Below are 15,746 nucleotides of genomic sequence, written 5' to 3'. Positions count from 1 at the left end.
CATTCTCAACTACAATAGCAAGAAATAACTACAGCACATAAATACTGGCATTTTCAACACTATCAATATTAATAATTTTTGTTTATATCACCGCCACTATATTAACTATTTTGCCCCTCCGCCCAATAGATTAAGACTATTTTCCCCTTCTGACTAAATTAACCCATTAGAATCTATTTAACTTCTTAGGTAATATTTAAAGAATATCATGGCTTATATTCACTGCAGTTTCCTTCTTTTTACCAATAAACACACATGCTGAAATGGGCAAGCATTCACTTTTTGTGCCTTACATGCACAATCTGAGCTCTTGAAATTCCACCCACAACTCTGACAATCAACCTACCAATACAGCCAATGACATTTCTTCCTGCAATGGTTTCCTAGGTAACCAATACAGCACAAGAAATGCATGGTATGCAGTTGAATGAAACTAAACCTGTCATATTTCCACTTTTTTCAATACTTTTCTGCTGTTAAGTATTAAAATGATTAAAGTTTAGATGGCTCATGGGATGCATCATAGCTCTGAAGGCAGTACAGAAACAAGGATGGCAACACTGCAACGTTCCTGCAACTCCTTTTTGGGCCAGGACCCCCAGTTTGAGAAATGCTGGTCTCTCACTCCCCTTCCCCCACTGCTGAAATCTGTATAGTAGAGGGTAAAAACACACAAAATTTCATGGGGAGAGACCAGATTTCACAGTCTGTGACATGTTTTTCATGGCCATGAATTTGGTAGGGCCCTAATGAAGGCATATGTAGCATTTCTGCTCCAAATTATCCACTTAGTGCCTTAGTAACTTCAACAGGAACTGAAGGTGTTCTGCTCCTTTTAAGATCAGGATGTTTAGAACCCACCCAGATTTGGTAATGATAAGGCTGCTACTGCTCAGTGACTTATGTGAAAGTGAGTCTGGTTTGTTTTTAATGAACATATCTATTATTTTTATTATTGACACAGCACCATAGGTGTTCAGCCTGTATTTTAAACAAGGAATTAATAATCAAAGGGTAAAATTCTCTGCTGGTGTTCTGGCTGAATTTAAGCCAGCTGCGGCAATTGAGACAAACAGATAATTTGGCCTTGAGTCTGTCATACAATGAAAGTGAAGATACCATCAAAATATGTCCTATAGTTTTCGTTAGTAATTTTCCCTTCTGCTCTGACTGGCTGTTTGCTCCAGCCACCTCCCAGCGCTTCCTCCCTCGTATTCTCTTCATCTTGGCTGCACTCCAAACCTGTCCTGCGTACCTTACTCTGTGCATCCTTTCTTCTTCCTCTCATCATTTCTCTTCAACTGTTCCTCTCTCTTTTTCCTTGTCTTTCCATTTAGCTAAACCCCTCCTAACAAAACCCTACCAATAATAATAATAATAATAATAATAATAATGATGGCAGTAACATGATGTTCACAGGTCATCATATAATTCACTCTTTGCTATGTTATTATTCCTTTCCCCTACCCCTTGTCTTGTCTATCTCAACTGTCAGATCTTTGGGGCAGCGAATGCTTACTGTTGTGTTTGTACAGTACCCAGCACACATTATTGAATTATCTCTAGACATTATTATTATAAACAATAGTAACAATCCTCTCATTTCTATTTCAAGAATACCATCACAGTGCAAGACAGTTGTACTTCACAAATCAAGCGTTATTCTTTCCAGTGATGACATATCAAGCAACAAACGTTGAAAAAATTTACTGGTTTCCTGAAGTATTCACACGAGTCCACTAAAGCAATCCTAGACTTAACTTAGAACATGGGTGCTGTTTGTGTTACCAAAATCTTTTTAATATTTATTTGTTGGGTCACTGAATGCTCATTCTGTAAATCTCTTTTGTGCCACAAAATTACAATAAAAACGTACATAGTATCTCTGTTGTGGATCCCTCCTACAGTAAATCAGAGGCCACGTGTACACAGCAAAAGCTGTAGAGAGTGCTAGACTACCTGAACTAGCTTGGCATAGGTAACAACAGTAGAGAGGACAGCCCAGCATGGGTTCAGGGCAAGTAGCACAAAGCCAGCAAAACCCTGGCTAGGTACTCGGCTCACTAGCTTGGGGTGAAGCCCATACTGCGCAGTCTTCACCATTATCAATACTTACACAAGCTGGATTCAAGCTAGCTCACCCAGGTTAGCCAACACGCAGCTTTGCTGTGTAGACATCCCCTGACAGACTGCCTGAACGCTACACTATGTCTGGTATCATAAGCATTTAATTTTTTCCGCACTCAAGAGATGCTACACAGATCCAATGGAATTAATTGGAAAGGAGGCTTGATACTTTCCCTGCTTAACTTCATTCCCTGACCTTTATTTTGTCAGTGGTAAATTGGACAAGTAGCACTTTTTTTTTTACACTGGCCCAGAATTAATTTTGCAAGTTCCAGATATCAGTATAATTTTCGATTCCTGCAACTCTCACACACCATGACAAATAATCTGTTAATACAATTTTTTCTTCAAAGAATTAAGAGTTATCAATATAGAAGAAACTGCTTTTTTTAATGTAGTAATTCACAAAACACAGCATGGTTGTAAGTAATTTTAACAACCCAAGATATCAACATGTGTGCATACAACTGTACAATTGAAACTGACATGATAGCAGTTTTGAAAATTTGCCCATATGTGAAAGAAGGTACACTGAACATATAATTAAAGAGAGGACAGCCCTACTCCTAAAGTGTGAAACAAACCAAAGGTTCAAATACGTAGTGCCATCAGCTTTTAATTCAATTTAAAATAAACAAAACCTATCCATATGGAATCCCACTACTCTATGTTTTGTTTACACAGCACTATTTGGTTATTTAACACTGCCTGATTTTGCGTAGATAAAAGCCAGGGGCAGCGCACTAAAAGTCAAACTTATAGATCTCTTCCTCTCCCCCTAAGATATAATTATGACTTTGAAAGTGATACAAAAAATTATGATGCATACTGCATTATTTTGATCCTTTCCACATCATGAAGCTGTTATTTCAGCCTTTTCTGGGTCACTGATAAAACAACATGTTAGTTCTGTTAAAATTTATTCCATCTTAGTGATGTATAAATACAGTTATACCATAAGAGTGCTCCATTAAAGTTCATGCTTAATACCTTCAGCCATGGCCTTATTAAAAAAGAAAAAAATCTGTATTTCTGACCTGTTCATTCCATCATTGCACCTAATGCACAGCTGTCCCAACCATTTTTTCTAAACCCACAAAGGAAATGGCAACTCTCAGGCTAAAAGAACCACACAGATAAAAGCCCCCACAACTGTTCCTTAAAAATTAGTGCACCTATATGCCAGTATTAATCTGGCACAAGTGACAGCGTATTTTTGGAACTAAGGAACCTCAGAAGTCTAGTATGATTATTTGAAATACAGAAAAAAAATGTCATAGCTAATGGGACCAAATCAGTTTAATATCATCAGAAGCTCTGCCTCTGGGAAACTAGCTAGCTAAAAAAATGAATTTAACAGTAAAGTAAATTTACTTTCAGAACAATTCTTAGCACCATTCACAAGTGTTACTTTAATGGAATAGCTCTTCCAAATCATGGATCAAGATGGGGAAGCTGCTCCGATGATCCAGATTGTGTAGCACACAATGTATGTATTCCAGTGAGGGACTGCATATCAGGATCAGCTGTATTTCATTGAACAGAATGGCAGCCACAATCAAAGGTTTTAGGTCAGGCAATTAAACACCACAGGAAGAGCTAACTACAGATGTGCAGCTAAACTTTTGGCCATGATCCACCATTAGAAATACAATGCAATTATAATTAAAAGTGTACTTTAGATACTTTAAAACAGGGCACAAAACAAAAGTATAACACCTAACTGTGCATGACAGTAGCTTCCTAACTCTACTTTTGCGCAGTAAAGGAAAACCTTTTTCCTCACTGTAATACACGTGTGTGCACACACACAGGACTTGTCCACACTGTGCGTTAATGCGCACCAGCAAGGGTGTTAAGTTCTTGTGCACACCAGCGTGTGATGCACAAATGGTCCATTTTGACCCTGCTGACATACTCTATTGTTCCCTAGTGCATGTTGATAAAGTCTCATAATATTATGTCAACATGCATTAAGGAACTTTTAGTGCATGTCAGTAAAGTCCACACAGGCAGTTAGTGCACGACATGTTGGTGTGCACTAGAATTTACACCCTGGTTGGTGTGTACCAATGTTCTGTGTAGACAAGGGCCCCTCATCCCCCATACAAATAAATATATAGTATGGCCAAACTTCACTGTATATGACTAATTAATACATATAGTAAAAAATTAAGTATCTCACCTAGTTGCAATATCATGACAGTATCACTGAAGGCTCGTGTCACTAATCTGAAATGTCTGTAGAGTGGATAACATAAAACTCTTCTTCCAAAGGATACCAGAACCTCAGGAATACTAGTGAAACTCTGAGAGCATCAATGAAATTGTATGGTTAATTTACGTGAATTAAAAAAGCACATAGTAATTAATTTTTTTTAAAAGACCTTATTGCAACACGCACAAAAAGGTCTATAGTTTTAACAGCTATGGAAAAAATAGGTTAATTTTAAACAGAAACAAGACCCAGCACTTTCAACTTACATGGTACAATTATAAATCTGATAAATTTTAGTAGTTTTTAACTGAAAAATATTGAATTCAGGGCACATTACAATAAAATATTTAACTGAAGTCTTTGCCATTCTTTACATTACAGCAATAAGTCTGTCTCTTAACATTAGGTATATTAAAAAGAGCAATAAAAAGCCTTTTAAAAATAAATAAAAATTAAAAACAACAGAATCCATGTATACACACTCAAGAACACTAAAAATGATATATGCCTTTGCCTTTTAGCAAATTATAGATATTGAAGATAGAGAGAACTATATCTCCCCTGGGAAGCCAGCTCATTGTCCTTCTTCATGAGTGAAGACTACCTCTAGTTTACTTAGGCCAGAGGCATTAGTGAGTTATTAAAGATTCTCTCAGGAGTGATTTCCTTTCCATCTTTCATTCTTCATAGATAAAACTTTCTATTTATGAATTAAAAAAAACAAAAACAAAAAACTTTTCATCCTGAATTTGCAATTGATTAAAATTAATAAAAACCACTATTGCCAACCACTCAGCACTTGTTCACATTATATTAACATTGCAAACTTTTTTCATTTTAACAGTTTGATACATATTTTAATTTTTTATGTATTGTTAGTCATTAACGTTAGTCATAAAGTGTGTATATTTCATACACAGCAAAATGGCAGTCAGTTCAAACAAACAATATCTCATGCAACATCATTCACAGATTGATGAAAGCATGCTACTTCTACATGGTTTGCATAACAGATGAAGGGCTTGTCTTCATGTACAGCGCTACAGTTCCTCTGTCAGCATAGCTAACCCACCTCCCTGAGAGGCAACAGCTATGTTGGCAAGAGCAGCTCTCCCGTCGACATAGTTGTACCAACCACATAGACAGCACTATGTCGCTCAGGGATGTGGATTTTTCACACCCCTCAACAACACAGTTATACTAATATAGGTCTGTAGTATAGACCTGGCCATTGTTGTTAATAACTTGGTGCCAGACAACTGAATTTCCTGGGTGTAAAGTCTACTGCTGACTGTGGCTGAGGCACCAATTGCTACATTGTACGTTAAGTGCACATGCATAAGAAAACCTCTTCATTACAAGAGTCAAGACCGTCACTGCATTTATAACTTCATCAGTTGCGTCTAACTACAGTGTTACACAGTAACACACATGGCACTGACATGTTAAAAACTACAGAACCGAAGGCCCAATCCCCGCAAACTCTTACTACTGAATAGTGTTTCCTATCATTAATAGTGCATCACTGGAAGTGCTTGCAGGATTATGCCCTTTTTTTTCTTTCAAATTGCCAACCCTACCAACAGAGTCTTGGCTCAGACTATTAAGCTGGGTTCTTTCTATCTTCTTTATCTTCACCAGAAATAAAAGGTTCCACAGGGCAGATGAGCCCCTCAGTCCCATCTGGGCAACCCTACTGCTTTATACAGATGTAACAGAACTCAGTGAACAATTCCACTGAAAGATGCACAGAACGGAATAGAATTCAGTTCACTCAGTCTTGGCTGTACTGGCTCTGTTAAGGTGCACAGGAGTTTAAAAAAGAGGCTGAGAACATGAACCAAGGGCAAAGCAATGTTAAGCATCCACAGCCCACGTCTGCAGACACCCTGAAACAATAGCTCTGAGAGATGTAAACTCAATCAGGGGCCTGTGGATTCTGCAATTCTGCAACTATGAATTTGGGATATTTTTCAAGATGCCATGAAATTCACTATTTCTGTCATGAAATTTACTGTTCTGCTGCAGCCAAGAGCCTAACATTTTGTCTTCTGTCTGCAACCAGGCTGCAGTTGCTGCTTGCTTCATCTTTCCCCACAAGGGGAAGTTAACTGGATTACAGTGCATACTCCCTGCACTGTTGTTTGACGCCAGGTGGGAGAAGACTGGGGAGCCAGAATTACAGTCCAATTACAGTCCAAAGAGGAAGCCAAAAGGGCAGACTGGTGTAGGCTATGAAGCCTGCAAAACAGTGCAACAGTCAAGACCTATTGAGCTGTGGAGATGAGAGGTTGAAGCAGGCTACAAGTACCTGCCTTCCCTGATACAACTTATTATTATTATATAATATGTATATTGCCATAGTGCCTAAAGAGCATAGCCAGATTAGACCCCGCAATGTGCTAGGCACTGTACAAGCACCTAATAAATGACAGTCCCTGCCCACACATGGCAAAGGTGGTCCTGAGCTGGGCTATCAAGAAAACACTGCGAGAGCTGAGTTTTCAGTGCACCCAATGGGCTTCCAAAAGAGGTATAGGGAAAAAAAACCATCCTCAAAAGCAATCACGGTAAAACATATTTAAACACATTTAACCTGAAGTAGTTATTTTGTTTCTTAAATCAGACCCATAGCTATGTGTATTTGTGTGGAGATGGGAAGAAGGAAATGAAGAATATAACACAGTGATGAAATAAATTAGCGTTGCTATGGAATTTAGAGGTTGTCGTCTCAGAATTTAGAACTTGTTGGAGCAGAATTTAACCATTGCTGCAGTGTGGTCCCATTGTGTCATGCAGTACATGGGACTGATTATAAAATACAGTATGAATTAGTCACACTTCAAATGTGAAGAATTTACTAATTTTAAAAAACAAAAATATTACAGAAGCAAATTAAATTCACAGGGCATTGTCAGAACTAGTAGGCCCAGATGTGGTTTGACAAAGCCTCTTCATTCTGCTTTTCTCATTTTTGTGTTTAGGCAGATTATTAAAATTTACAAGATTCCCACTCACAAGAGTGGAATGGACACAGCATCAGGTTATGCCCTTACAATTGTGGAGAAACTCCTTACATGGGTTTTATTATTATTTCACTCAGAAGAACAGTTTCAGTTCCAATGTCTATAATCCTTGTTTCCTGGCATAAACCAGTTTTTAGGAATCAGGGAGGCAGGGTTAAGTGAAATATGAACATTTTAAGTAGATATAACTTGGCCTGTCAATTCTGACAGTATCCTTTTATAGCGCATCGCTTTACATAATACACTAGCTTCTATCATGTCTCTGTTTAAAGAGTACACATTTATTTGGTTTAATATTTAAATGTTTATGTTATATATAAAAAATATATAAAGACATACATCTTCATAAAGTAAAGTTATTAATCTGCCCCTTAGTAATTTGCAAACCTAGTGATCCATAATGATTTTGTATTTGAGTATCACTACAACATTTGACATACATATCTTACGTTTTCTGTCAGCTGGCGCTCAGGATGAGAGGATTTTCTAGCAAAACAAATACCTCTCATCCATATGTTTTTATCTTGACTGTTCATCAGTCATTCATTAAAAAAGGGACTTCTAGTCATTAAAGCAAATTTGCATAATACTGCAATTTGCGTGTACTCTTTATTATATTTGTTCTTGCTTCCATTTTCCCATGCCATGATTCCCTTCGACAAAAATAAATTTTAATGTCTTAAGACCATTTTAAAACCAAAGAATTTAATACGAGAAACATGAAGATAGAATTACAGAACTGTTTTAAAATAATACATGATCAGGATCCCTTCAAACAGGTAATATGCTTGTGTGTGAGAGCTCAGTGTGAAAAAGATAACAATTAGAATAATCCTAACTACTAATTGCCCAGTAAAATAAAGCCACTTGCCAGTTTTTGTAGTTAATTTTTAAGGTACTTTTCAAACATTCTGATTGACAGCGGCTGTCATACCATCCAATGCTGCTCTCAGCCAGTGAAATAGGAAGATTATCTCTGGCTTTTTGTTTCAAACAGTTGGAGTTTTATACTATTATTTTCTAGTGCTATGATGTGGTTGCACTTAACATGCCTACTTGACAAATACTTTACTGTATTACAGTATCAAGCTGGTAAAGGAACTACTTTTTTCATAACAGGAGGAAAATCCTAGTTTAGCTAGACCATAGATTTGCTATAATATCCTCACTGATATACCACAAACCACATCCAACCAGATAGTAAGCTTTATTAATTCAAAGAAAAATGTTTATTTAGTAAGAATGATATATTTAATGCTTCTTCAGAGTGTCAGTCCGTCCATACGAGCAAGAGAAAGCACCTGATCTTGTTCTGGCTTACTTATCAGATTCAGAGATCTTGCCAAAATATTTGTTTCACTTTCTCTATACCACTTCACTTTCTCTTTCTGTTCCACTGAATGGATATTACAGTTTGCTCCACGGTGGTGACAATGATATCAAAACTTTACCAGATATCTATGTAGTCCAAAAATATCTCACTCACAATAAGCTTAGCCTGAAAATGTATACTGCACTTCCTAAAAGATTCATTTTAAATAATTCTGTAGTCAGTTTTGGAAGTTACAACATGTAATTAATTAAAATAACTACATACAGCAAAAGGAAATTTAAAACATTCAATACATCTATAGTTATGAATGAGCAGAACATAACATACAATAATAACGGTAATTTAACCACCAACACTACAGTTCTTGAAATTCACCTTACCTCGAGCCAGCACAAAGTTGCACTCAGTTTCCTGATATTCCATGATGACTCTACCTGATTTTGGGGAGGGGGGGTTAGAAGGGAGTAGGAAGAGAAATAGAATAAAACAAATATTATTTAATTCAACATTCAAAATTGCTGGCAAAGAATTCTCAAATAATATTCTACCAGTAGTAATTTAAATGTTAAAAATTGCAAAGGTTAAGAATATTTATGAATATAAAATAGTAACGTATTTATTTAAATGACTGGGAATATCTAGCTTACGCATAAAACCTTTTGAAACACAACAGCAATCAGAGAAAAACTGCATTTTAGTGGAATTCTCTCTCAATAAATACACTTTCCTCCAAGCAACAGCACCTTGAGTGTCTGCCCAATGAATAAACACAGCTCAAATTGAAATGCCTTTTTCCAAAAACTATTCAAGGTTTTTGGCTTCCAAAGGGTGATCTAAATCCAGCAGTGCATGTACACTGCTGTTCTTTTTAAAGTGTAGCAGATTCATGGGATTTGTAAGGTAGTATGCTCTAGTGGAATGAGAATGGCTAGGAGCCATGAATTCCTGAATTATAATCCTAGCTCTGATGCAGCTTCGATTTGTGACCTTGGACAAATCATTTAACTTCTGCATGTCTCCATTTCCCCATTTAAAAAAATTAGCATAACAATACTCATTCCCTTACCTAACAGGGCTATTGTAAAGATAAAATTATGTGTGTTTGTACAGCACACTGAAAATATTAAGTGCTATATTAGTAAGAGTATTATTATTATACCATTGTGCTGTACAGACCTGCAAAGTTCTGCACACAATTCTAATGTCTATCCTTAAAAATTCACTCCAATCAGGAGAGCAGGATTGTTTATCTGTTCCACTCTGGTAGCTCTCAGAATATCAACACTGGCCTCCAGGGCACCCTCCTGCCCAAAGTACAGCTCTATGCTGTCCCCTCTCTCAGGACTTGGCTACACTTGAAACTCCAAAGTGCTGCTGCGGGAGCGCTCCCGCGGCAGCGCTTTGAAGTGCGAGTGTGGTCACGGAGCCAGCGCTAGGAGACAGCTCTCCCAGCGCTGCAGGTACTCCACCTCCCCATGGGGATTAGTTTAATTCACTGTTTACGCCGGTGTTGTTGCAGCGCTGTAACTTGCTGAGCTCAGGGGGGTGTTTTTTTTCATACCCCTGAGTGAGAAAGTTGCAGCGTTGTAAGCACCAGTGTAGCCAAGGCCTCAATCTGTGCCATTGGGGGGGCAGGGGAGGGGCTAAGGCTGTTTTGGGAAGGGAGGAGAACGTAGCTGAAGAACACAGTGCTCTGGCTGTTCTGTTTCCTATGGCCCATCAGAGGCTATGGGAAACAGAATGTAAGTAAGGGGAGACTTATGGTTACTCTTACACAGGGGAAGGGCAAGCCTAGAATACCAGAGGTGCAAAGGTAGTTGAAAGCAATCTAGCTGCCTCCCCACAACCAGTGGTGAGCTAGGGGAAAGGGAGTACTCAGAATTGGGGCCAAAGTTTTCTGTGGCTACTCTGAAGGTTTCAAAAGTTTGCTTTAGTTTACTGACTGCTTCCCAAAACTAATACCTGGCTCTAAGAGGCATTTAAAAAACAAAAGACAATTGTTTTAAAGCTGTGGAATTCCCTGAACAGAAGCATTCAACATAGTAGCTTCTGTGGAACTCCAGAACTCTGTCCTTCATTCTACACGCCCACTAATGACATTTTACATAACCAAACACTGTTGTTACAAACAATTCTAACTACCCAGAAAAAAAAATAAAAAACCAGTATTAAAAAGCTGTTCTTTGATGTAGTCTCTATCTGGATAATCAAGTCATAGTATAGTAGTGACCTATGAATAACCTGAAGTGATTCATTGTTTTTATATGTCCTGCACCATACCCTCTCTCCTTTTTGCTCCCACAGCTGTGGGATATTTCAGACCTGTAGCACCAGCATAAAATTCATTGGAATTATACCAATTCTAAGCTGCTGCCCAACAGGCTAATCTAGGAATTTAACATTTCAATCCTCACTTTTTAAATTCTGGAACAAAGTCCACTTTAAAAGCCCTGTCTTGTGGGGGACAAATAAATATCTTGTAGACAAGCAGCTGAGACACTTCTAAAGTTTCATTAAGGAAAAAAAATACTTACATTTTTGTCTCCTTCAGTAATACAATTTCATAGCAGTATGCAGAAGGATATCAATTAAACTGAAATACACTTGATGACGGGTTCTTTATCTAGCAGGTAAGATTTATTTGTGAATTTTCTCAGCTGCTCTTTCTCCGCTTCTGACAAGGAGACTAAAAAATGTAAAAGGACAACAGATTACAATTAAAAACCAAAAGATTCCTTTAACGAAGAGGTATACTTCTTCCAACAAACACATGAAAGCAAACTGGTTACCAATCACATATTTAAAAACACTGAACATCTCTGAGAGAAAAAGCTTAAAACATTCTTACTTTGATTATCATCAATCTTTTTATTGAACATTTATTAACTCGACCTTAGGGCTTACCTACACAGGGAAGTTAGTGTGCAGTAAGCCAGGGTGTGAATTTAAAGCACAATAGTAGCTACTCCACACTCACTCTCTCTGTGGACCCCTTACTGTGCACTAAGAGTGCCCTCAGGTGGTTTAACTTAATAAACTTCCAAAAGGCATTAAGCTAATGAGCACAAAGACTCTGTGAGTGCACACTAAAGTGCCCACACAGGGAGTTAGTGTGGCATAACTTTGTGCACACCAGATACTTTGTGGGCTTTCCCCCATGTAGGCAAGCGCATAGGCCTCTTAGAATTGCCAATGCCCCAATCATGCAAGTTACTCTGTTAAGGCAGACCCATGTTAGAACCTTTCTGAAAATACCAGGGCTCAGTGAGGTGCAGGGGTATCCTGTACAGCGCTCTATGCAAAATCAGAGCCAAAGACAGTGACTGAACATTTCTGCAGTTCTTACCAAGGAGCCTAGATATTAGCATTCCCAGAGCAGTGGCAGGATAAAGAAATGATAAGAGAAAGAACGAAAATAAGAATAATTCTGTCACTCTGAACCCAGTCAAGTTTGATTTTAGACCTGGATAAGGTTTAGGAGCTGTGCTGGTTGTATTGGCTGACAATCCCCTCCCAGTGTTGAATGAAGATCATGAGTGAAATCCTGTCCCCACTGAAGTCCATTCCGCCATTCATTCAGCCTGTAACCCCCAATGTTCATACTAATTTTTTTCTGCCATTTGATTTTGATACTGCTGCTCTCAACAGGTCTGTAGACCTTCACGGGAACAGATGGGATTGGCTCTAGAACAGCTATTCTCCTTTCTTTTTTATATTACCCAGAGGAGAGGACTGGGCAACTGGCCTTCTGAGCGGAGGATTTGCTGACACAGGGTTCTATTTTTTCTCTTCCTGTTCACTATGGGGGCTGGGAGGAGGGTTTAATGGGGAGGCATGGTATACCTGCCTTCAGCATGCTGTCAACACCCTGCTCACTCTTCAAATCACTAGAGATATCTGACAGAACTGAAAAATTCACCCAGAACCAGAGCCCACAGAGATTGGAATTAGATAAGGGTTAGGTGGTAGAGACTAAACTGACGTAAGACTGATTTATTGGAGTTAAGTAACGGTAAGCATGCAGGAAAACTGAAGTTATTACATATTGCGAAAAGTACCCCAAAACTGAGCACAATTATATTAGCGCCTTCGAACGAGGGAGCAAGCCTGCTATCTGTGACTCAGGTTCACAATTTGAGTGCCTTTTTCGTTCTCCAGCTGCTTTCCGATGTCAGGTATCAGCAGCTGCCAAGCTCTCTTTCCATCACTTGTACTTGTCAAGAAGATCACGGCCTTTTCTTTCAGATACAGACATCATCAAAGCCAACTTTACAGTTTAAGACTGGATTACACCAGTGTGCTTCACATGAGGCTGTATCTTAGGCCTTGGCTACACTCATACTTTACAGCGCTGCAACTGGGGTGTGAAAAAACACCCCCCTGAGCGCTGCAAGATACAGCCCTGTAAAGCGTCAGTGTAATCAAGGCAGCGCTCCCAGCGCTGCACGGTACACCCGTAAGGGATGTGGTTTACATGCAGCGCTGGGAGAGCTCTCTCCCAGCGCTGCCGCTCTGACTACACTCACACTTCGCAGCGCTGCCAGGGCAGCGCTTTGAAATTCCAAATGTAGCCATACACTTAAACCCATTCAGAATTTGTAGCTGGTAGAGAATAGTCTACCTGCTTACTAAGCATACTGAGAGGCTACCTGCTTACTACATTATCAGTAGGGAATACATTACACTCATACTCCGTGATTTGCATGGTCTGCCATTTTAGCTGTTGATTTTGAGTTCTAAAGAACTACAGTAAATTATTTCAGTCTCAGCTATTTGGGGGGTCATGTTAATTCCTTACGTATTTATGTTGCAGTTGCAACTTTCTGAGATGCTCAAGCTTACAGCCATTAAGTTTAAACAAAAAATGTTCTGGTGGCAAGGTGCTGTCTGGAATTTTGGAACCCAACTTCCTCCTTTGCTCTGACATCACTCAGATTTGATTATCTTTAGTATATGCTACTTTCCCATACTTTTCCACAATGCAGGAAAAGAAGCTGATCTGTGTTGCAGGAAGCAGGAGAAGCCTATATCAATAGGTTGGGAGGTCCTCTTATGATCATTTTAACTGAGTTTTGATTGTATGTAGACTTATTTTTCTGCAACTAGTGCACTGTTACAGGCAGTTTTATAAATAGGAATAAATACAACACATACACTGTTCAGTTTTAGTACAAGAACAGATACGAATAAGCCCATTTGCTGCCCTACTAGCATTCTTCAAGTGTCAAGTAAAAATCACGTGTTCTGATTAGATGCTGGGAGCAGAATACTAAGAACATGTCTGGGTCCTGCAGATAGATGAAACCCAATATAATTTAGTACTTGATATATTATGTTAGCCATTCATCATATCAGTAGAAGAGTTTTGCTGTTAGATTTTCCAGGCAAAAATTTCTATCTGAATCCAAAATTGACTGTAGTGGCACAATCTCTAGTGTACACACAGAAAATTAGTCCCACATATAAAATAACACAAGTGAAAATTGTCTGCTAATTTCTGCTCTCACAAGACTTGTTTTTTAAAGGAACCCAAAGATAGTGTGTTATAATATTTCTGATCACTGCTTAAATGCAATGCAAAAAGACTCTGAAATTATCCTTAAACTACTGAAGAGATAAATGATTGACCAGAAATGACCCTTGTGCAAACCTCAGGCTACATCAACAAGGAATCTCTTGTACCAGAGGGGTAGCCGTGTTAGTCTGGATCTGTAAAAGCAGCGAAGAATCCTGTGGCACCTTATAGACTAACAGACGTTTTGGAGCATAAGCTTTCGTGGGTGAATACCCATTTTGTCAGATGCATGTGGTGGAAATTTCCAGGGGCAGGTATATATATGCAGGCAAGCTAGAGATAATGAGGTAGTTCAATCAGGGAGGATGAGGCCCTGTTCTAGCAGTTGAGGTGTGAAAACCAAGGGAAGAGAAACTGGTTTTGTAATTGGCAAGCCATTCACAGTCTTTGTTTAATCCTGAGCTGATGGTGTCAAATTTGCAGATGAACTGAAGCTCAGCAGTTTCTCTTTGAAATCTGGTCCTGAAGTTTTTTTGCTGCAGGATGGCCACCTTAAGGTCTGCTATAGTGTGGCCAGGGAGGCTGAAGTGTTCTCCTACAGGTTTTTGTATATTGCCATTCCTAATATCTGATTTGTGTCCGTTTACCCTTTTCCGTAGCGACTGTCCAGTTTGGCCGATATACATAGCAGAGGGGCATTGCTGGCATATATTACATTGGTGGACGTGCAGGTGAATGAACCGGTGATGGTGTGGCTGATCTGGTTAGGTCCTGTGATGGTGTCGCTGGTGTAGATATGTGGGCAGAGTTGGCATTGAAGTGTGTTGCATGGATTGGTTCCTGAGCTAGAGTTATTATGGTGCGGTGTGCAGTTACTGGTGAGAATACGTTTCAGGTTGGCAGGTTGCCTGTGGGCGAGGACTGGCCTGCCACCCAAGGCCTGTGAAAGTGTGGGATCATTGTCCAGGATGGGTTGTAGATCCCTGATGATGCGTTGGAGAGGTTTTAGCTGGGGACTGTTATGTGATGGCCAGTGGAGTCCTGTTGGTTTCTTTCTTGGGTTTGTCATGCAGTAGGAGCCTTCTGGATACACGTCTGGCTCTGTTGATCTGTTTCCTTATTTCCTTGTGCAGGTATTGTAGTTTTGAGAATGCTTGGTGGAGATTTTGTAGGTGTTGGTCTCTGTCTGAGGGGTTAGAGCAGATGCGGTTGTACCTCAGTGCTTGGCTGTAGACAATGGATCGTGTGATGTGTCCGGGATGGAAGCTGGAGGCATGAAGGTAAGCATAGTGGTCGGTAAGTTTTCTGTATAGGGTGGTGGTAATGTGACCATCACTTATCTGCACCATGGTGTCTAGGAAGTGGACCTCCTGTGTAGATTGGTCCAGGCTGAGGTTAACAGTGGGGTGGAAGCTGTTGAAATCGCGGTGGAATTTTTCCAGAGACTCCTTCCCATGGGTCCAGACGATGAAGATGTCATCAATGTAGCGTAGGCAGAGAAGGGGCGTGAGTGGACGAGAGCTGAGG

At 39.3% G+C, this 15,746-nt stretch overlaps 1 protein-coding gene across 1 annotated transcript in view; it reads right to left on the bottom strand.

Moving 5' to 3' along the window:
• The window catches only part of SHQ1 (SHQ1, H/ACA ribonucleoprotein assembly factor), a 112,143-nt gene that overhangs the window by 49,747 nt on the left and 46,650 nt on the right, over positions 1 to 15,746 (bottom strand). The window contains 3 exon segments of the mRNA XM_030570247.1: positions 4,313 to 4,436; positions 9,085 to 9,138; positions 11,239 to 11,390. Of these exon segments, the coding sequence (XP_030426107.1) occupies positions 4,313 to 4,436; positions 9,085 to 9,138; positions 11,239 to 11,390 (330 nt within the window).

This window comes from Gopherus evgoodei, chromosome 7 (genome assembly GCF_007399415.2).
Source record: "Gopherus evgoodei ecotype Sinaloan lineage chromosome 7, rGopEvg1_v1.p, whole genome shotgun sequence".
Lineage (NCBI taxonomy): Eukaryota > Metazoa > Chordata > Testudines > Testudinidae > Gopherus > Gopherus evgoodei.
This window is presented reverse-complemented; position numbering and strand designations above follow the sequence as displayed.